General features: G+C 42.9%; 1 protein-coding gene across 1 annotated transcript in view; it reads right to left on the bottom strand.

Annotated features, from left to right (window-relative positions):
- Positions 1-8823: 8823 nt before the first annotated feature.
- MXD4 (MAX dimerization protein 4) overlaps positions 8824-22797 on the bottom strand; it is a 64399-nt gene continuing 50425 nt past the window's right edge. The window contains exons 4-6 of the mRNA XM_073648994.1: positions 14988-15102; positions 14675-14834; positions 8824-11568 (exon numbers count right to left, since the gene is read on the bottom strand). Of these exons, the coding sequence (XP_073505095.1) occupies positions 11417-11568; positions 14675-14834; positions 14988-15102 (427 nt within the window). The 3' untranslated portion in view covers positions 8824-11416. The remainder of the gene's footprint in view (positions 11569-14674; positions 14835-14987; positions 15103-22797) is intronic.

The raw sequence follows: 22797 nt of genomic DNA, 5'->3' as shown, positions 1-22797 counted from the left end.
AGACTTGTTTGGGCTAAAGAACACAAGGAATGGACATTAGACCAGTGGAAATCTGTGCTTTGGTCTGATGAGTCCAAATTTGAGATCTTTGGTTCCAACCACCGTGTCTTTGTGTGACGCAGAAAAAGTGAACGGATGGACTCTACATGCCTGGTTCCCACCGTGAAGCATGGAGGAGGAGGTGTGATGGTGTGGGGGTGCTTTGCTGGTGACACTGTTGGGGATTTATTCAAAATTGAAGGCATACTGAACCAGCATGGCTACCACAGCGTCTTGCAGCGGCATGCTATTACATCCGGTTTGCATTTAGTTGGACCATCATTTATTTTTCAACAGGACAATGACCCCAAACACCTCCAGGCTGTGTAAGGGCTATTTGACCAAGAAGGAGAGTGATGGGGTGCTACGCCAGATGACCTGGCCTCCACAGTCACCAGACCTGAACCCAATCGAGATGGTTTGGGGTGAGCTGGACGGCAGAGTGAAGGCAAAAGAGCCAACAAGTGCTAAGCATCTCTGGGAACTCCTTCAAGATTGTTGGAAGACCATTTCCGGTGACTATCTCTTGAAGCTCATCAAGAGAATGCCAAGAGTGTGCAAAGCAGTCATCAAAGCAAAAAGTGGCTACTTTGAAGAACCTAGAATATAAGACATATTTTCAGTTGTTTCACACTTTTTTGTTAAGTATATAATTCCACATGTGTTAATTCATAGTTTTGATGCCTTCAGTGTGAATGTAGAATTTTCATAGTCATGAAAATACAGAAAAATCTTTAAATGAGGTGTGTCCAAACTTTTGGTCTGTACTGTATATATATTTTTTTGTGCCTAAAATACAAAGGAAATGTTTCATCTGTAACTTTAGGCCTTTTAGAGATCATTTCATCTTCAACTTGCTTAAAGAAGATGTCCACTACTTTTACACTGATGCCCTATCCGTAGGATAGCATGATCGGCTGGGGTCTCGCACGCGGCAGCCCCGCTGATCAGCTGTATCGGTAGCGGCGGCCAGAAGTGCTCACCTGCGGAAGTGCTCACACCGCGGTGTACTGCACATCTGCCTCCTATTCAATTGACTGGGAGGCGGATGTGTAGTACACCACGGCGGCCACTACCACTTGACGGCGGAGCCCCGCAGATGAGCACTTGCGGCCGTCGCCGGGTATCCTACGGATAGGGCATCAATGTAAAAGTAGTGGACAACCCCTTTAACTGTTCACAATAACAGTAAATTTGACCAGGGGTAGCCAAACTTTTACATGGAATGTAAAACTGTTGGAGAAACGGATGTCTTCTGTTTTTCATTCTTTTTTGATAGATCCCCATAGATCTTAATGGCCAAGTTTGATCCGCAAAAAACAGTGAGGAAAGGACATGCGCCGAGTTTAATAGACAGGACACACAGGTTCCGTTAAAAATGGATGTATATGGTTTTATTAGTGTAATCCAATCAGGTATTCATTTGGGTTGTGAAATTTACACCATGTGATTTTATGGCAGATTTTAAATCACTTTGGGCAAGGAGAACTTTTTGCTCAAAAATGTTATTTATTTTAAAGGGGTAATTCGGTTTTGCAGAGTCGTTGCCGTCATGTCTGATGTGGTGTCACTGACTCTGCTCACCTTCGAAAGTGGACGTGAAGAGAGTCGATCCACCCTATCAAGAAAGCATCATATCTACAGTGTGCCATGACGCGTTTCAGGTCCTATTCAGAAATAGATGAAATGCGTCACTGTGGATTTTATGTAGATGGACTCAAGGATGCTGCATGCAGACAGTTCCCTTATGAGCATGTAATACTGGACCAAGAAGGAATGGAGATTTGTAATGGGAGGGTTTGTCCAACAAGGGTGTGTGGCTTAGAAGATGTGGCCTGCTATGTGACATTGTGTGCCAAAATTTTGGCGCAAATTTCCGGAACAAGGTTTGCCATCTCATAGGTGGTATAAACTGAGACAAGACAAGATGCCCCAAATTTATTAAACATCTAAAAAAAAAAAACTATGATAAATTTGGTGCATTTTAAGACTGTCAGAGTAAGTTTACACTAAGAATTAGTAGTGAAAAGAAGCTCATATTTAAGCTCCCTAAATTTTTATTTTGAGTGCAGTGATAATGTAAATACTTGGCAACCTGTGTGAAATCGGCCAGAGGCCAGTTATACTGATTAGCAGACCCATAAACGTGGTACAGTGACTATCGACTCCCATCAACACATCCTCATCTGATTAGTTGGGCAGTAGAAGCATATAAAATGTCTACCAAAGTCTCAAAACAACTTCTTTCCACAGACCCTAATAAAGTCATAAAGGAGAGTTCTCCTTACCTGGGACTCCATCCAGTCAGAGTGAAAATCTGAAAAATCATAAGAGGGTCTTCATTTAGAAAAGGGTCTTCATTTAGAAAAGTTGTCCCAATGTCCGATATCTTCATAGGTGGATATTGTCGGATAGTGAGCACTTTTGTCATTTACTGCTTATTAAAATTTTCTGCCGTTCTTAAGTTATTTACACTTTTTGTTTACAGCTTGTTGCCTAGGAGACCGACCACTAGCTTGTAAGCACTGCACTGAAACTGCTTGAGATTATGAGGTAACAGCGGCAGTCCGGAGATCTTGGCCCAGTGCTTACAGGCTCTAACTTATAAGCAGCTCATTGGCTTTGTCTAGCAATTCATATTTTGCAACAACAAACATATATATATATATACATGTCAAGAACGACATTGTATATTTGGTGGTCGGTCTCCAAGGTAACGAGCTGTAAACAACAGTGTTAATATCTGAAGAACGACTAAAAATTTTAATAAGCAGTAAATTGCAAAAGTGCTCGTTTTTACAAGTACTATCCGACAATACTCATATAAAAATGTGAATAATACTTTAAAGGGTTTTGCCTCCTGCATTGAGGTTTAGAGCAGCTGCATCATTGCGCCGCTGGACAGAACTGTGCACTCTCTGATGTTGCTTTGAGTCTTTAGAATCAGGAGCTAAAAGTGCACTATAGCGGCCTCAACTAGGTTAAGAGCAGCGTTTACAAGCTCTATTGGGAAAAGCTTGTAAGCACTGCTCAGCAAATTTTGCATAGTTTTCCCGCTGTGGATTTCTTTGCTGTAGAAAAATATGTAGGGCCTCAATATAAGTGAATATTCATCTGATATATACACAGTATGTGAATGCTGTAGTATACAATGTATATATGAAAACAGCAAAAAAAAAGTCGCAAATTTCTCTTTATAGACAATTTATTTCTGTACATCACGTGTATTGCAGCATCGTGTTAAACATATGTACAAGATCTTCTCGAATCAACAGCACAAAGTCCTGGGAAGCAAGTCCCAAGGCTCCAGGACATCATGAGAGGACACAGTGTCATCAACTGGACATCTGGACATTCACAGCTTGTCCACGTCGGCGAGAAGCTGCGCCAGTGTCGGATTTTACAGTATTGAGTGAGGCCGGGTTCACACATCCCACATTGCAGTCACCTCTGGGTAGTAAATGAGAATGTTTCCATTCACTGACTGCAAACAGAAAGGTGTATATATATATATATATATATATATATATATATATATATATATATAAAAAAAACAGAACACCCAGAATTATTTGGAGAATACATTCTCATTTTTTATTAATAGCTAAGAAAATGACGCTGTAAAAAAAAAAATTAAAGCAGCCCTGTGTGAACCCGGGCTCATACGAATTCTTACAGGATCGAAAACAAAACTTGCATAGCAATGGTAATTCATTTATTAATGGTACATTATTATCAACGATAACTGGAATGTGCTTTTAAGGATTGCTAAAGCTATGGTAACGCAGGAAACTGAGATTTGTTTTGGCGGCCATTTTGTGGGCTGAAAAACTCTTACCCCACAAAATGGCTGCTTACACTGAAGACTCAGCCAATTATATTCCATGTTTCTTTTCTGCAGTGCAGGTTCATAAATGAAAGCTGGAATCTGATTGGTTGTTATGGGCATCTGTGCTTATAGAGAAGGCCCAATAGTGTTTGCTTTGCAGTCAGTATCAACCAATCAAGGTTCAGCTTTCACTTTTTTATCCAGAATTAGTTAATGTAATCTATTTTCTGCTTGGTTGCTATAGGCAACTGCTTCAGTCTCTCTATTTTAACACGAGGCCCATTGGTCATTACCTTCTTTTTCTAAATCAGAATGAAAACTTATCAGCTGTAACCGGTTGCTATGAGCAACTAAAGTCCCAGTGGCCATTTTGTTGGGGACAAAATGACCTGTTGACCACAGCAACCAATCAGTGTTCAACTTTCATTTTCTAACCCGCGTCAAAAAGATATAAGCTGTAATTAGATTGGTTGCCAAAGGCAATTGTTCTCACGTGACCTTATCAAAACATACGTTTCACATAAGTTAGTGCACAATATGGAAGAACTTAGGAGAGAGTTATAAACGCTCAAAAAGATTTTCTGTATACTATTTGTCATCAAATCTGGCTCCTTTAATTGGCGTCTGGTGGTTTGCAGTCAGGGCATTCTGAGAAATGTAGTTATACACTCGCCAATGAGTCACCGGTTGCAGACCACCAATATGGCCATCCAATGAAAGACCCCAATTTTCCATTCGATATAGTGCAATAAATGACATTTCCTCTTATTTAGGCTGTTCCATTTCAATATTGGGCAGTGACTGAAGCAAAGATGTCCCATGGCCATGTTTTAGGCATAATTAATTCACATTGGTGGTATGTTATATGATTCCTTAAAGGAAAACTCCACTTTTTCCTAACATATTTCATCATCCCACCATATAAATCTTCATAAACTGTCAAATATCTTTCTAAATACTTTGCTGTACTTATTGTGCACCGTTTTTTAATTATAGGATTTTTTCTTCTTCTCCGTTCACTCAGAAATTATGTTACCGGACAGCAGTGCATTGTGGGAGATCAGGTCACATGACTGTCTGCAGAGCGCTTTCGCTTGGGCTGTGAGCGGAGAAGAAAAATGTCATAAAGCTCGAAAATCGGTGCAAAATAAGTAATGGAAAAGTCATTTCAAAAGTTTTCTAACTTTTTATGCAGATTTTAGCTGTGAGGTTTAATTGATGTGAACATTTTTCCTTTAAACTGGGTTATTATGCCCTTAAAGAGGACGTGATAAAAATAAAAAAAAATGTATATTTTTTCAGCGGCCCACAATATGGCTGCCCACGTGATTTACAGGCAATAGGCATAAAACGTAACAGAAGAACTATTCATTTTTGTTGTTAAAAAGCAAATATTGCTAAATTCTCTCTACTAGGAGATAGTAAAAAGCAAAAAAAATGTCACAAACACTATAGTTCTTCAGGGCAGTCACAAGGAGAATAGTCAGCTGCCATGTTGTGACTGCACCCTCCTCCCCTGTATTCTCTAGCGAGGGGTTAAACCTGAATCATATGATCGTAAGAAAATAAAACATACACAAATATATGTTGTCGTTGGCGAGACACGAGCCAAGTAAGTGCAAACAAAAGGGCACATTCATTAAAAAATAAAAAATTACAGAAGGGAAAAGGCTCCGTTTCGGCCAATCGGAGGCTTTTTTTTTTTTTTGTAGTAGAAAAAAAAATATTCTGATTGGTCGGCCGAATCTTTTTCCTTATATGCACTTCACTTAAGCTGCCAAAAATGTATATTCAGATTTATATAGTAACTGCTGTTTGGAGAGAAAGCTTTCGGCTTCTTTGTTATTTTTTTTAACCAATCTAAATGACAAATTTTTGAACTGCGCTGACCAAAGACAAGCCATGTTTGATGACGGAAACCGGAAGTACCCAGAGAAAGCCGTAGAAGGTTCTTAAAGGATATGACCACCCGTAAAGGGTTTGTTCCAAGTTAATAAATTAGGATAGGGAATAACTTATTGATCACAACTGGAACCTTCAGTGATCCCAAAAAAGGGGCTCCCATCGTCAATAAATGGCGCGGAAGTGAACATGTTTGGCTCTCTCTCCATTCAAACAGAGATTTTCAGAATCCCATTCTCTAAATCCAAGGAGTAGGTGATCAATAAATTAAGCCCTATCTATAAATAACTTTATACTAACCCTTTATCTATAGCACCTGTGGTGGTCTGTTAGCTGGGAACCTAACTAATAACGTTGGGGAGGGTGAGAAGGTTAGGGCGGTCTACCAGTACCATACCTTCTTCATTTTCATTCATTGATTATCATAAATCTCAATTATTAAGGCCAGTTTCACACATCCAATATTCACAGAGTAGGGACCGCGATGGATGCCCGAACCGGCCCAGGATCTTCTAAGCCAAACTTCTATATGCCCTATAACCTATAAGGCTGTTGGATTTGGGTCAGGATATCTGCAGCCGGTACAACAATCACAGTCTGTACTTAGTTAGTGAATGGTGGACACGTGAAGCCAGCCTAAATATTAATTTTGTGACAGTAATTATAGGATCTCCTATAGTGGTATAGGTAATAAATGCTAGATTGGTGGGTGTCCAATCAATGATCGCCAAAACAGGGGACTCCAAAGCCTAAATGTACAGGACCGTTCCCAAGAGAAGTTTCAATAGAGCGGAGGTCAAGCATATGCCCTGGAACTTCATTCAAAATTTACGGCACTGATAAAAGAAACAATCAGGTGCCCTGTTTTTATGTTTCTTATTTCCTACTAAACAAATCTGTGTAGCATGGTGAGGCAGTGCACTGTATAGCAGATAAAGCTTCCGCTATACAATACATGTGCTTAAATGGTGCGTATGCTCGAACTTCGCTCCATTCAGACGGGTCTCAGCAGAGTCCCGTTCTCGAGGGATCCAAACGGTCGGCTCCCTATTCTATAGCTAGGGAATAACTTTCAAACTTGGTGCAACCGTTTTAATCCAATATGAGAATAAAGTTAGATTTTTAGATATGCAGAAATTCTTAAAAATGGCTACCCCTTGGCTATAAATATAGTGAAATCACAGATATAAGAGGTCATTACTATACAGTAACTATAAGAAGGGCTTGCTATAGCAATTATAATTAAAAAAAAATGACAATGAATTAGTGTTTACAGTCTTAACAGGGGCAGATAATTATCTTATATTTCTTTCTTTCCCTATGGAGTTTAAAGGGGGCTTTTATATATTTACATGTATATTCGCCAGTTTTTCAGACTTCCTATATTGGTTCTGTAGACACAGATGTGACAATATATGTATTAAAATAAAGTCTCGTAACCATAAAAATAATCTTAGACATAGCCAAAAATAAAGTATAATCGATTAACAAGGCACAATATGAAAAAAAATAAAAAATAAAAGAGTCCCTGAGACTCTATTTTGGATTCTTTCCTTTTTTTCCCCATCCCCCCTCCCCTACCCCCAATATATTGAGAACATTTAGGAAAATATAATACAAAATTTTTTTTTTTACAAGGAAATATAGACTACACTTACTAAAATCACTTGTCAGAAAAGTGTCCATAGCTTTTTTTTCTTTTACTACAACCTCAAACAGGAAATCCAGAATATCAACTTGTCATGATCATGTAGCGGAAGGTGGTCATTTCTACAAATATTTAAAGGGGTGTTCCAGAACAAAGTTTTACCAGTCCCATAGGTAAATAATAATCCCCTCCCCCCCCCCCCTACAGATTGGCATCCGGCCCGAACTGTCAGTCTTCAGAAGCGCACCATCCCTGGCAAGAAGGAAGTCAAAAGGCTGAGGACAAGTGCACTCCTGAAGATAGAAACATGAGACATCCCCTTTAAAGAGGACCCGTCACATGTCATAAATATGTTTTTTTTTAACCTGGTGTAAATGCCGCTGTTCTCCTGAATCCGGCGATGTCTTTCTTTTATTTCTGCGCCTCTCCGTTCCTGAGATATGGCCTCCTCTTTGATGTATAAAAATTCAGTCTTTTAAGCCAAGTGGGCTTGGTCCTCAGCTCTGCTCCATGGGAATTTTTTTGATGTCCCCGCCCCCTTGGCTTACAAGACTAGTTTTATATACAAGGCTGTATCTCAAGAACGGAGAGTCGCAGGAACAAGGGAAAAACATCTGCGGATTCAGGAGAACAGCGGCATTTACACCAGGTAAAAACAATTTACATATTTATGGCAAGTGACCACATTAGTATGGAGTCTTCCAAGCAATGCTCCATGGGAAAACAACTATGCAAATTAGCTGTAAAGTGTATTAGACTGGAGTTTGGATTGCTTAGACTGCATTTGTACAGGTTTTCAGCCTCTGAATACAACCATGGATGTTCTCTATCAATCACCGCAATCTTTAGAAATGGGAACACAAAGTAAATTTAAGTTAGTAAGTTAACGAAGATCTTTCCATTACAGAATGACTTTTCTGGAGCACCCCTTTAATAGCTGCTTTTTCATCAACCTGTGAGACCACAACAGTGTCCTGGAGCTTAAGGTGGTCATACACATTACACTTGCGTTGGGACAGGTTGAAATGTTTGGCCGACGTTCGTTTGGCAGACGGATTGGTCATATTGGATTTCAACATGCCTGATCCTTTGTTCTTAAGGGAAATAAGCTGCTGCCAGAGGAGTCTGGCAGCGATTCCCTTATCCTTGTTAAAAACACATGCACACTCAGTCGGACTGAGCGCTCGTGTGTGTATGAGGGTTTCTTAAGAATGACCGTTGGCTGAACGAGTTAAAGGGGTATTCCCATCTCCAAAATTCTATTCTAATAATAATAATATTAGCAAATACCTCCAATTAGAAATGTAGTATAGTTCTCCTGATGAGCTATGTCGCTTACCCCATGTGCAGGGCATTGCAGTAGCTTAGGTATCCATGGTTACCGCCACTCATATAGTGACAGTTAGCTGTTAGTGGTTGTCACCATGGATATCTAAGCTACTGCAATGCCCTGCACATAGGGTAAGCAACATAGCTAATCAGAAGAACTATATTACATTTCTAAATGATTAATATTATAATTATTACACATACTATATATTGGGATAGGATCTTGGAGATGGGAATAACCCTTTAATGAAAGTTTATGGCCACCTTTAGCAATGTCATTGGCTTTGGTTCAGCCCACTGTAACGATGTGCTAGGACTAGGGCTACATGATGGGCTTTGCCCGATATAACCCACCATTTGGACATCTGCCTCCCCCCATCTGGTGTTGGGTCCGCCACCGGCGGGCGTTATAAGCGCTAACACTATTGCCCCAGTAGTCCCCTCTATTTTTTCCCCGTCATACCACCCTTCACGAGAGGAAACAAGGCCGTGTTACACAAAATAAAACTAGACTACGACTTCATAGGATTGCTACAATTCTCATAGATACATATTTAAGTATACAAAATAAACAGTGCCGTTTCACAGCATGATATTTTTTTCCCCCCCATACATTTTTTTTGTTATTTTTTTGCCATTCTAGACGTAGTTCCAAGAGGACACACAATGTAATAGGACGCAGCAGCCGGAAGCCATGCCTTCAGTGCAAAAAAAAGAAAAATCCATCTGTAGCGGAAAGGTTACACACAAAACAAGCGGCCTTCTCCTTTAAATCTGACCGAGTACCACGTTTAGAGGGGGAGTCTATGGGTTGGGGGGCTTACGGGTACGTCTGAGTGCGCATTATAGAAGACTTAGATAGATGGTCCCATTCCTGTATACTGCATTAGACAACCGTAACACTAGTGTGTGATCAGGCAGAGCGATGGGGGGCTGCAGGGCCATGGGGGGCTGCAGAGCGATGGGGGGGCTGCAGGGCCATGGTGGGCTGTAGAGCGATGGGGTGCTGCAGGGCCATGGGGGGCTGTAGAGCGATGGGGGGCTGCAGGGCCATGGGGGGCTGCAGGGCCATGGCGGGCTGCAGAGCGATGGAGGGGCTGCAGAGCGATGGGGGGGCTGTAGGGCCATGGGTGGCTGTAGAGCGATGGGGTGCTGCAGGGTCATGGGGGGCTGCAGAGCGATGGGGTGCTGCAAGGCCATGGAGGGTTGCAGGGCCATGGGGGGCTGCAGAGGTTCCGTTTTCTTGGGCGACCATAGCATATCATGATTTTGCAAAATCTCGGGTCTGGGTGGGAACGTGGGCGGCGCTTCCCTCTCTAGAGAAGCCGCATTGGCCCGAGGGTCATGAACAGAGAGAAACAAGCACCAAGCTGTTGTGGGTGGCTCACCTAGCACCATAATGGAGGGGGCCATATTGATCACTACTATGGAAATCTCTCTGCCATGTACACCACGCCACCACATATGTTATGTCTACCTTAATTGACCTTTTTTTTTAATCTAAATGTATCTATTTGAGGGTTAAAAAAAATCATTTTTTGCAATTATGTTTCATTAAAAAATGTAGCTTTTGAAGAATGAGTTAACTGAGAAGCCATCAGTGAGCTCATTCTAACAGGAGAGTTTGAAAAATCCTTTTTATTTGTCTTGTTCTGAGTGCTTCTCGGCTGATTTATGGCCACAGACCACGTCAAAGTTGTATGTGTAAGCCTGTAAAAGTCACATGGTGCAAAATTTGTAAAGAAACCCAATTGCAAAAATTATTTTTAGCCTCAAATACATAAACTTAAGGAAAAAAAAAAGTAGAAAAACCCCCTTTAAGAATGTATAAATACATATATATATATATATTATATAAGTACGTTCCAAATTATCTGAATGCAGTAATCCTAATATTTAAAGACCATTCCCCTAAACTTGAGATGTAATCCGGTCTGCCTCGCGCTAATCCACAGCGCCATATACTGCAATGTAAAAGCTGATTGGTCGGCAGGGAAGAGATAAAAACGCAATCTACGTATAGGAAGTCACTCTTGAAACGGCCTTTCCATGTGTCCTTGTATACAGTACAACCTGTACATTGTAATCACCTCCCTTCCCCCATCGGACTCCGCTCCTCTCTTCCTGCTCTCACAATCCAAGTGCTTGAAATACTGACTCCGGGAAGCGTCGCTGCCTTTATTCTGCTACTAGCGCGTACAAATACTAATTCATTCTGAAAATAAACTAGATGATCTCTGGTAATCAAAAATATCTGACCTGCTTTATATCTCCTGTATATTCATGTAATACTTAGTAATGGAATGAATGATAGGACTGCAAAATTGGGCTTCACTTTTTTTGTCTTTCTTTTTTTTTATGCTGCTACCATAATAACCTCCCGACAGGTGACAACACAGGAAGCCTCCAGAGGCTAGTTGGGGGACTCCAAGTGCCGTGTAGGGTGCCGCTCAGCAATAATGCTTCTTTTTCAGGACCTAGAGGTGGATTGAAGTCCTGGCTGAGCGGCAGGTAACATTTCCTTTCTTGCAGTTGTTTCTATTGTTGTTGTTGTTTCCATTGTTGTTGTTGTTGTTGTTGTTTTTTTTAAAGTTTTTTTCTTCTTCTTTTTTTTTTTTAATATAAGTGCCTTCAGCTGGATGTCCTGAGTTGGTCCAGTAATTTGGCCACTATAAGAGGCTGGAATTAAGTCTCAGGGAATGTGGTGTGTAGCCGCTGTCGCTCGAGCTGCTCTGCAAACTGTAGTGGTCGTCGACATCGCTGGCACTTCCAACACTGTCCATTTCACCCGGTGCAAACTCCATGCCTTCAATGTCCACTTCTGCAAAACACAAGGAGAACGGGGAAGGTTACAGCATGACTATACGTAACCAGAAGCTCTGCACAATCATTGCGGATGCCTACAAAACTTTTTTGCATACTAAGAAGGGTCCTAAAAACAAGTCAGTGCAGCATGAAGGGGCAGTATATTATATAGCAGACAGAACTTTCTGTGATCCTTTGCGTACATTTAATTAAACTGAGGCAGGAAGACTAGTACTAGGACATACTACACTGTGTTCCAAATTATTATGCAAATAATATTTTCTCAGATTTTCCCAAATTATCTATATGAATTGCAGTCATTGTAATTTTCCAGTCAAATAACTATTCGAGTACAATTGAAAGGTTTTTGTACAAACTGCCTATGATAACAGGATATTTAAAAAAAAATAAAACACTCAAACTGCACTCAAAATGCATGTTCCAAATTATTATGCACCGCAGAGTTTTCAACCTTTTCATTTTAATAAAGAACAAAAAAATGGTCATTTTTGAAATTCTAAGCATTAGCAGGTTATTACAAACTGAAATCAAACAGTTTTCAACTCAAAACTTTATTCTAAGTGATGTTACATTTGCACATAGGACCCCTTGTTCGAAAGGAGCTTCTGAACTCTCTCGTCCATTGAATTTGTCAGGTTTTGGATGGTTTCTGCTTCAATTGTTTTGCATGAGGACAGAATACCCTCCCAGAGCTGTTGCTTAGATGTGAACTGCCTCCCGCCATCATAGACACTCCTTTTAATGATGCTCCAAAGGTTCTCAATGGGGTAGAGGTCAGGGGAGCATGGGGGCCACACCATAAGTTTGTCCCCTTTTATGCCCATAGCAGCCAGAGATGCAGATGTGTTATGTGCAGCATGAGACGGGGCATTATCATGCATGAAAATGATCTTGCTGCGGAATGCACGGTTCTTCTTCTTGAACCATGGCAGGAAGTGCTGTTTGAGAAACTCAACATACATTATGGAGTTCATCTTTACCCCTTCAGGGATCCTAAAAGGGCCAACAATCTCTCTCCCCATGATTCCAGCCCAAAACATTACTCCACCTCCTCCTTGTTAGCGCTGTAGCCGTGTTTGCATGGGGCATTATCATTTTCATGCATGATAATGCCCCATCTCATGCTGCACATAACACATCTGCATCTCTGGCTGCTGTGGGCATAAAAGGGGACAAACTTATGGTGTGGCCCCCATGCTCCCCTGACCTCTACCCCATTCAGAACCTTTGGAGCATCATTAAAAGGAGTGTCTATGATGGCGGGAGGCAGTTCACATCTAAGCAACAGCTCTGGGAGGGTATTCTGTCCTCATGCAAAACAATTGAAGCAGAAACCATCCAAAACCTGACAAATTCAATGGACGAGAGAGTTCAGAAGCTCCTTTCGAACAAGGGGTCCTATGTGCAAATGTAACATCACCTAGAATAAAGTTTTGCGTTGAAAACTGTTTGATTTCAGTTTGTAATAACCTGCTAATGCTTATAATTTCAAAAATGACCATTTTTTTGTTCTTTATTAAAATGAAAAGGTTGAAAACTCTGCTGTGCATAATAATTTGGAACATGAATTTTGAGTGCAGTTTGAGTGTTTTATTTTTTTAAAAATATCCTGTTATCATAGGCAGTTTGTACAAAAACCTTTCAATTGTCCTCTAATAGTTATTTGACTGGAAAATTACAATGACTGCAATTCATATAGGTAATTTGGGAAAATCTGAGAAAATATTATTTGCATAATAATTTGGAACACAGTGTAGGTGAAGAATATCTAAAAATGGATGTGCAACGTATTAACTATGATAAACCTTCCCATATTGAACTCGTCACAGTTCAAAACTAAGTAAAATGATAAAAGACATCCATTAAAGGGGTAGTTCAGCCTTAAGCTACAAAGTCTGCTGTCACTGCAGGTTTGTGAATCCTCACATTGCGCGCTGTTAGGGTTCTCCGATGCCGGGAGCGGGCAGTCCTGTGACCTCAAGAATGTGATTTGCATTCCGACTAGACTTCACTTCCATTGAGTGAGGTCATGCAAGTCTAGTCGGCACGTGACCAGATTTATGCAAATCACATACTTGTGGTCACGCAGCTGCTGCTTCCAGCAAAGGAAAATCCTCACGGCGTGCAGAGTGACTGCAGACTTGTAGCCTAAGGCTGGAGAACCCCTTTAAAGCAGTCACTCAAGCTCATTTTTTTTTATAAATAGTTAAAGGGCTAATCTGGTCCCTTTCACTTCCGTAGGCAAGTGCTTACATTAGCCAGTTACAGGCCATCGTCCTGCCTGCTGACAGTCTCCCCCGTACCTGCTTGTCCCGGTTGGCTCTCCGGATTAGAGATAAGGTCAGAAACAGTTTATTATTACAGCGTAGAGTTTCTGTTCCCATAAATTTCAAACTCCCTAATCTTAATCTATCTTGACCTAATCCGAGAGAAATTAGTATTATGCATCATAATTAAGAATTTAAAAAAAAGAACAATATAGTTTCATCCAAAAGTCCACATCAAAAGCCAGTGGTCTGTGTTTTATTGTGGCCATATTACCAGTTTCTGGAGGGGAACTCAGCCATACACTGGATAAGTGATAACGTGATAATCCGGTCATTGGGACCCCTTCCAATCCAAAGAATAAGGGGGGTCTAAAATACCACGTTTGGGCTTATTCAGTCCGTCTGTTATCTATTCGGAATATTTAGGTAGTACCCTGCTGGGACCTTCCTCCTTCATGACACCATCATACAACTACATTTCCTTAAAGTCCTTGCTAAAGCTTGTGGCCATTCCTGCACAATGTGAGCTCTGGGGGAATATTTAGGGTGGGCTCTAAGAAAGTAAGTGGCCGGAAGGGATATAAGGGGAAGATAGATGAGTGGCGGAACAGTGTCAAAAGATTCACACAAGCTGAGAAAGGAAGACCAGGAGACCATGGGAGGTCTGAAGTTCTGAAGATATAGATGTTGACCCATCTGGAGAGAAACCTGCAGAACTGGATCCGGATGGGGACGTCCTGGACACAGTGCGTGGACCCTCAGCTATAAGCCTACCCGCACTGCCTCAAAGTACTGCCATCCATTCCCCCTCTGACACTGGTCAGAGGCCCTCACCTTGCTCAGAGTCGGTGGACATGATGGAGCCCATACTGTCCGTGCGCATGCGCTCCATGCCGTGCACCGAGAGCTGCTCTAGGCGACGCTTGAGGTAGCGATGTTCTCTCTGAAGCTGCTCTTTGACGTTCAGTGCTTTTCGGTCCTGTTCTTCTAATTTCTGAGATAGAAAGAAGCAAGGACAGATCTGTAGGGTTATTTCACTCCTGATAAAGGTCTTAAATATACAGGGTCACATAGCAAATAAATATGAGGTCATGAAGATGATGGATGGACAGATAACCCGGCATGCTAGACACGCATTGCCACCTACCTTAATGTGCATTTTTGCTCTTTTCAAGAGACTTAGAGTGGTATGTCTGTTACTGTCGGGTCCCAGCGGCACAAGCTGCTTCAGCTGCTCCAGATAAAGCCTAAGTTTCGCTCGCCTAGAAAAATGTCATGAGGAAAAAAACGCTGCATTAGTAAAGCCCGGCCTGTCATCTTATACGGCTGCATATGACTACATATATAGCCAAACACTGATGGTAAAAGTGCAAGTATTAGGAAACCCTTCACATTCGGGAACAGCAATCCCTTCCCTATAAGTGATTGCTGCAAATATTATATAATGTCGGTGCTTCACAAGGGATTCAGCAATATACTCTGAATATGTCATATACAACATGGAGATGTCCTTAACCATATCCTCTCTAGATAATATTAATTATAAGAGAAGTAAGAAGACCATTAAGATTAGCCTTACATTAAAGGGTTATTCCCATCTCCAAGATCCTATCACAATAAGTAGTAGGTGTAATAATAATAATATTAGCAAATACCTCCAACTAGAAATGTAGTATAGTTCTTCTGATTCACTATGTCGATTACACTATGTGCAGGTCATTTCAGTAGATTAGGTATCCATGGTTATGACCACTCATATAGTGACAGATAAGTCTTAGTAGTCGTAACCATGTGTACCTAATCTACTGAAATGCCCTGCACATAGGGTAAGCGACATAGCGAATCAGAAGAACTATACATGTCGCTTACCCTATGTGCAAGGCATTTCAGCAGATTAGGTATCCATGGTTACGACCACTAAGACCTATCTAACTGTCACTATATCAGTGGTCATAACCATGGATACCTAAGCTACTGCAATGCCCTGCACATGGGGTAAGTGACATAGCTAATCTGAACAACTATACTACATTTCTAATTGCTATTTGTTAATATTATTATTACACCTACTACATATTGGGATAGGATCTTGGATGGGAATACCCCTTTAAGGTAAAAAAAAATCACATACTGTTAGGTCCAGAAATATTTGGACAGTGACACAGGTTTTGGCATTTTAGCAGTTTACCAAAATATATTCAAGATCTAGTTATATAATCAAAAGATTAAAGTGCAGACTCTCAGCGGGTTTCATTTGAGGGTGTTTATATTCTAATTGGAGTAAAGGTTTAGGACTTACAGCTCTTTAATATGTATTCGCCTCTTTTTAAAGGCACACAAAAGTATTGGACAATTATATCAGAAGCTCGTTAGTGGGCTGCATGAGTTTTTCCCTCATTAATCCATCATCAATTAAGGTTTGGAGATGACTCCAGGTGTGGCATTTGCATTTGGAAGCTGTTGCTGTGAACCCACAAAATGCGGTCAAGGGAGCACTCAATAGAAGAGAAAAAGACCATCATTAGGCTGAAAAGAAAGAAGAAATCCATCAGAGAGATGGCAGAAATGTTATGAGTGGCCAAATTAACAGTTTGGTACAATCTGCAAGAAAAAGAGGGCACTGGTGAGCTTGGGAACTCCAAAAGGCCTGGACATCTACAGAAGACAACAGTGGTGGATGATCGCAGATTCCTTTCCATGGTGAAGAAAAACGCATTCACAACATCCACACAAGTGAACAACATTCTCCAGGAAGTAGGTGTTTCAGGATCTAAGTCTACCATACAGATAATGAACAAATAAAGTAGCACACTGTAACACTGAGTATATAGATATGAAATATGAAATATGAATAGCATAACTGCTGTAAAAAATAGTAATAAATGAAAATTTTTTTTAAAAAATTTTTTTTAGCGCATGAAATATGAAGTATGGAAAATGAATAGCATTAGTGCTGTAAATAAATGAGAAATCTTAGCGCATAAATTGGCCAATTCATGTGTACCTGACAGCCGCGGTAAGGCGTTTCTCGATGTCAGGACCTACCAATGTGAATACCTCTCTAAGAGACCTCCGTCTGCTTATGTGTGGGAAAGACAGATCCTGATGCATTTAAAACCACCTGCGGCATGGGGGTGGGGGTGGAGTGCTCAGTCAACGCTAAATCTAGTAACAAAGAAAATGACGGCACTTCCACTACAAAAACTAGGTGTGAACAGGTGCTTACTAAGAGCAGCTACCTCCATATACCTCATTATATATGGAGGTAGCTGCTCTTAGTAAGCACCTGTTCACACCTAGTTTTTGTAGTGGAAGTGCCGTCATTTTCTTTGTTACCATAGAGATAAGACTTCATGAGGGCAAATACAGAGCGTTCACTACAAGGTGCAAACCATTAATCAGCCTTAAAAATAGAAAGGCCAGATTAGACTTTTCCAAAAAAACATCTAAAAAAAACCGCGCCGAGTTCTGAAAAAGCAAAACTAAGATCAACCTGTACCAATGATGGGAAGAAGAAAGTATAGAGAAGGTTTGGAACAGCTCATGATCCACAGCACAGCACACCCTCTGTAAAGCATGGTGGAGGCAGTGTGATGGCGCGGGCATGCATGGCTTCCAATGGCATCGGGTGACTGGTGTTTATTGATGATGTGACTAAAGACAGAATCAGCCGGATGAATCCTGTGTGTACAGAAAGATACTTTCTGTTCAGATTCAACCAAATGCAGCAAGGTTGATTGGACAGTGCTTCACACAATAGATGGATAATGACCAAAACCATAATGTGAAAGCAAAGAAGTGGAATATTGTGAATCACCAGATCTCAGCCCCATCGAGCAGAATTTCACAGGCTGAAGACTAAACTTAAAGCCAAAAGACCCACAAACAAGAAACAACTGTAGTCGGCTGCAGAAAAGGCCAGAAAAGCATCACAAAGGAGGAAACCCAGCGTTCGGTGATGTTCATGGCTTCCAGACATCAGGTTGTGATTGCCTGTGAAGGATTCTCTACAAAGTATTAAAAATGAATATTTTATTCATGATAAAGTTAATTTGTCCAATTACTTTTGAGCCCCTGATAGGAGAAAAATGTCTGCAATTCCAAAATGTTTCACAGGATATTATTGTTTAACCCCTTTAATTAAACCTGAAGGTCTCCACTTCAATTTTATCTGTTTTTTTTTTCATTTTAAATCCAAAATATTGGCCTGCAGAGCTGAAATCACTAAGCTTCGGTCACTGTCCAAATATTTCTGGACCTAACGGTATTTGGAGCTTCACGGTGTGTTAAAGCCTGTCACATTATTTTTACCCATTTTTTTTAATTAGTATTGGTTCAGTCTCCTAAATTTATGTTGCAAGTCTTAGCAGTCCCAAACCTCCACTAGGGGGCGCTATCTGTATGTAGCTGTGTATAGATTAGATCCACTAGTGATGCCCCAGACCTCAACTAGGGGGTGCTATCTGTATGTAGCTGTGTACAGATCAGATCTGCTAGTGATGCCCCAGACCTCCACTAGGGGGTGCTATCTGTATGTAGCAGTGTACAGATCAGATCTGCTAGTGATGCCCCAGACCTCCACTAGGGGGTGCTATCTGTATGTAGCAGTGTACAGATCAGATCTGCTAGTGATGCCCCAGACCTCCACTAGGGGGTGCTATCTGTATGTAGCTGTGTACAGATCAGATCTGCTAGTGATGCCCCAGACCTCCACTAGGGGGTGCTATCTGTATGTAGCTGTGTACAGATCAGATCTGCTAGTGATGCCCCAGACCTCCACTAGGGGGCGCTATCTGTATGTAGCTGTGTATAGATCAGATACGCTATTGATGCCCCAGACCTCCACTAGGGGGTGCTATCTGTATGTAGCGGTGTACAGATCAGATCTGCTAGTGATGCCCCTGGCCTCCAGTAGGGGGTGCTATCTGTATGTAGCGGTGTACAGATCAGACCCGCTAATGATGCTCTGGACCTCCACTAGGGGGTGCTATCTGTATATAGCGGTGTACAGATCAGATCTGCTAGTGATGCCCCAGACCTCCACTAGGGGGTGCTATCTGTATGTAGCTGTGTATAGATCAGATACGCTAGTGATGCCCCAGACCTCCAGTAGGGGGTGCTATCTGTATGTAGCTGTGTACACATCAGATCTGCTAGTGATGCCCCAGACCTCCAGTAGGGGGTGCTATCTGTATGTAGCGGTGTACAGATCAGATACGCTAGTGATGCCCCAGACCTCCAGTAGGGGGCGCTATCTGTATGTAGCTGTGTATAGATCAGCTCTGCTAGTGATGCCCCAGACCTCCACTAGGGGGTGCTATCTGTATGTAGCTGTGTATAGATCAGATACGCTAGTGATGCCCCAGACCTCCAGTAGGGGGTGTTATCTGTATGTAGCTGTGTATAGATCAGATCTGCTAGTGATGCCCCAGACCTCCAGTAGGGGGTGCTATCTGTATGTAGCATGATCAGATCTGCTAGTGATGCCTCAGACCTCCACTAGGGGGTGCTATCTGTATGTAGCTGTGTATAGATCAGATACGCTAGTGATGCCCCAGACCTCCAGTAGGGGGCGCTATCTGTATGTAGCTGTGTATAGATCAGATCCGCTAGTGATGCCCCAGACCTCCACTAGGGGGTGCTATCTGTATGTAGCGGTGTACAGATCAGATCTGCTAGTGATGCCCCTGGCCTCCAGTAGGGGGTGCTATCTGTATGTAGCGGTGTACAGATCAGACCCGCTAATGATGCTCTGGACCTCCACTAGGGGGTGCTATCTGTATATAGCGGTGTACAGATCAGATCTGCTAGTGATGCCCCAGACCTCCACTAGGGGGTGCTATCTGTATGTAGCTGTGTATAGATCAGATACGCTAGTGATGCCCCAGACCTCCAGTAGGGGGTGCTATCTGTATGTAGCTGTGTACAGATCAGATCTGCTAGTGATGCCCCAGACCTCCAGTAGGGGGTGCTATCTGTATGTAGCATGATCAGATCTGCTAGTGATGCCTCAGACCTCCACTAGGGGGTGCTATCTGTATGTAGCTGTGTATAGATCAGATACGCTAGTGATGCCCCAGACCTCCAGTAGGGGGCGCTATCTGTATGTAGCTGTGTATAGATCAGATCTGCTAGTGATGCCCCAGACCTCCACTAGGGGGTGCTATCTGTATGTAGCTGTGTATAGATCAGATACGCTAGTGATGCCCCAGACCTCCAGTAGGGGGTGTTATCTGTATGTAGCTGTGTATAGATCAGATCTGCTAGTGATGCCCCAGACCTCCAGTAGGGGGTGCTATCTGTATGTAGCATGATCAGATCTGCTAGTGATGCCTCAGACCTCCACTAGGGGGTGCTATCTGTATGTAGCTGTGTATAGATTAGATCCACTAGTGATGCCCCAGACCTCCACTAGACGGCGCTATCTGTATGTAGCTGTGTATAGATCAGATCCGCTAGTGTTGCTCCGGACCTTCACTAGGGGGTGCTATCTGTATGTAGCTGTGTACAGATCAGATCTGCTAGTGATGCCCCAGACCTCCACTAGGGGGTGCTATCTGTATGTAGCCGTGTACAGATCAGACCCGCTAATGATGCTCTGGACCTCCACTAGGGGGTGCTATCTGTATGTAGCTGTGTACAGATCAGATACGCTAGTGATGCCCCAGACCTCCACTAGGGGGTGCTATCTGTACGTAGCTGTGTACAGATCAGATCTGCTAGTGATGCCCCTGTCCTCCACTAGGGGGTGGTATCTGTATGTAGCGGTGTACAGATCAGATCTGCTAGTGATGCCCCAGACCTCCACTAGGGGGTGCTATCTGTACGTAGCTGTGTACAGATCAGATCTGCTAGTGATGCCCCTGGCCTCCAGTAGGAGGTGCTATCTGTATGTAGCCGTGTACAGATCAGACCCGCTAATGATGCTCTGGACCTCCACTAGGGGGTGCTATCTGTATGTAGCTGTGTACAGATCAGACCCGCTAGTGATGCCCCAGACCTCCACTAGGGGGTGCTATCTGTATGTAGCTGTGTACAGATCAGACCCGCTAGTGATGCCCCAGACCTCCACTAGGGGGTGCTATCTGTACGTAGCTGTGTACAGATCAGACCCGCTAGTGATGCCCCAGACCTCCACTAGGGGGTGCTATCTGTATGTAGCTGTGTATAGATTAGATCCGCTAGTGATGCCCCAGACCTCGACTAGGGGGTGCTATCTGTATGTAGCTGTGTACAGATCAGATCTGCTAGTGTTGCCCCAGACCTCCACTAGGGGGTGCTATCTATATGTAGCTGTGTACAGATCAGATCTGCTAGTGATGCCCCAGACCTCCACTAGGGGGTGCTATCTGTATGTAGCTGTGTATAGATCAGATCTGCTAGTGATGCCCCTGGCCTCCACTAGGGGGTGCTATCTGTATGTAGCTCTGTATAGATCAGATCTGCTAGTGATGCCCCAGACCTCCACTAGGGGGTGCTATCTGTATGTAGCTGTGTACAGATCAGATCTGCTAGTGATGCCCCAGACCTCCACTAGGGGGTGCTATCTGTATGTAGCAGTGTACAGATCAGATCTGCTAGTGATGCCCCAGACCTCCACTAGGGGGTGCTATCTGTATGTAGCTGTGTATAGATCAGATCCGCTAGTGATGCCCCAGACCTCCACTAGGGGGTGCTATCTGTATGTAGCTGTGTACAGATCAGATCTGCTAGTGATGCTCCAGACCTCCACTAGACGGCGCTATCTGTATGTAGCTGTGTACAGATCAGACCCGCTAGTGATGCCCCTGTCCTCCACTAGGGGGCGCTATCTGTATGTAGCTGTGTACAGATCAGACCCACTAGTGATGCCCCTGTCCTCCACTAGGGGGCGCTATCTGTATGTAGCTGTGTATAGATCAGACCCACTAGTGATGCCCCTGTCCTCCACTAGGGGGTGCTAGCTATATGTAGCTGTGTATAGATCAGATCCGCTGGTGATGCCCCCGTCCTCCACTAGGGGGTGCTATCTGTATGTAGCTGTGTATAGATCAGACCCACTAGTGATGCCCCTGTCCTCCACTAGGGGGTGCTAGCTATATGTAGCTGTGTATAGATCAGATCCGCTGGTGATGCCCCCGTCCTCCACTAGGGGGCGCTATCTGTATGTAGCTGTGTATAGATCAGACCCACTAGTGATGTCCCAGACCTCCACTAGGGGGTGCTATCTGTATGTAGCTGTGTATAGATCAGATCCGCTAGTGATGCCCCAGACCTCCACTAGGGGGTGCTATCTGTATGTAGCTGTGTACAGATCAGATCTGCTAGTGATGCCCCAGACCTCCACTAGGGGGTGCTATCTGTATGTAGCTGTGTATAGATCAGACCCACTAGTGATGCCCCAGACCTCCACTAGGGGGTGCTATCTGTATGTAGCTGTGTATAGATCAGACCCACTAGTGATGCCCCAGACCTCCACTAGGGGGTGCTAGCTATATGTAGCTGTGTATAGATCAGATCTGCTAGTGATGCTCCGGACCTCCACTAGGGGGTGCTATCTGTATGTAGCTGTGTACAGATCAGATCTGCTAGTGATGCCCCAGCCCTCCACTAGGGGGTGCTATCTGTATGTAGCTGTGTATAGATCAGACCCACTAGTGATGCCCCTGTCCTCCACTAGGGGGTGCTATCTGTATGTAGCTGTGTATAGATCAGACCCACTAGTGATGCCCCTGTCCTCCACTAGGGGGTGCTAGCTATATGTAGCTGTGTATAGATCAGACCCACTAGTGATGCCCCTGTCCTCCACTAGGGGGTGCTAGCTATATGTAGCTGTGTATAGATCAGATCCGCTGGTGATGCCCCTGCCCTCCACTAGGGGGTGCTATCTATACATTGATTTTTAGAAGCCCCTTCTGTGTAGAATGATACCTCAGTGTTGACCAAGTTCTGATCTCTGCTTTTAGTGAGTTTAGTTT

Source organism: Phyllobates terribilis, unplaced genomic scaffold (assembly GCF_046119375.1).
Source record: "Phyllobates terribilis strain yellow unplaced genomic scaffold, ASM4611937v1 Scaffold_1__5_contigs__length_1240528914, whole genome shotgun sequence".
In the NCBI taxonomy this organism is placed as follows: Eukaryota; Metazoa; Chordata; class Amphibia; order Anura; family Dendrobatidae; genus Phyllobates; species Phyllobates terribilis.
This window is presented reverse-complemented; position numbering and strand designations above follow the sequence as displayed.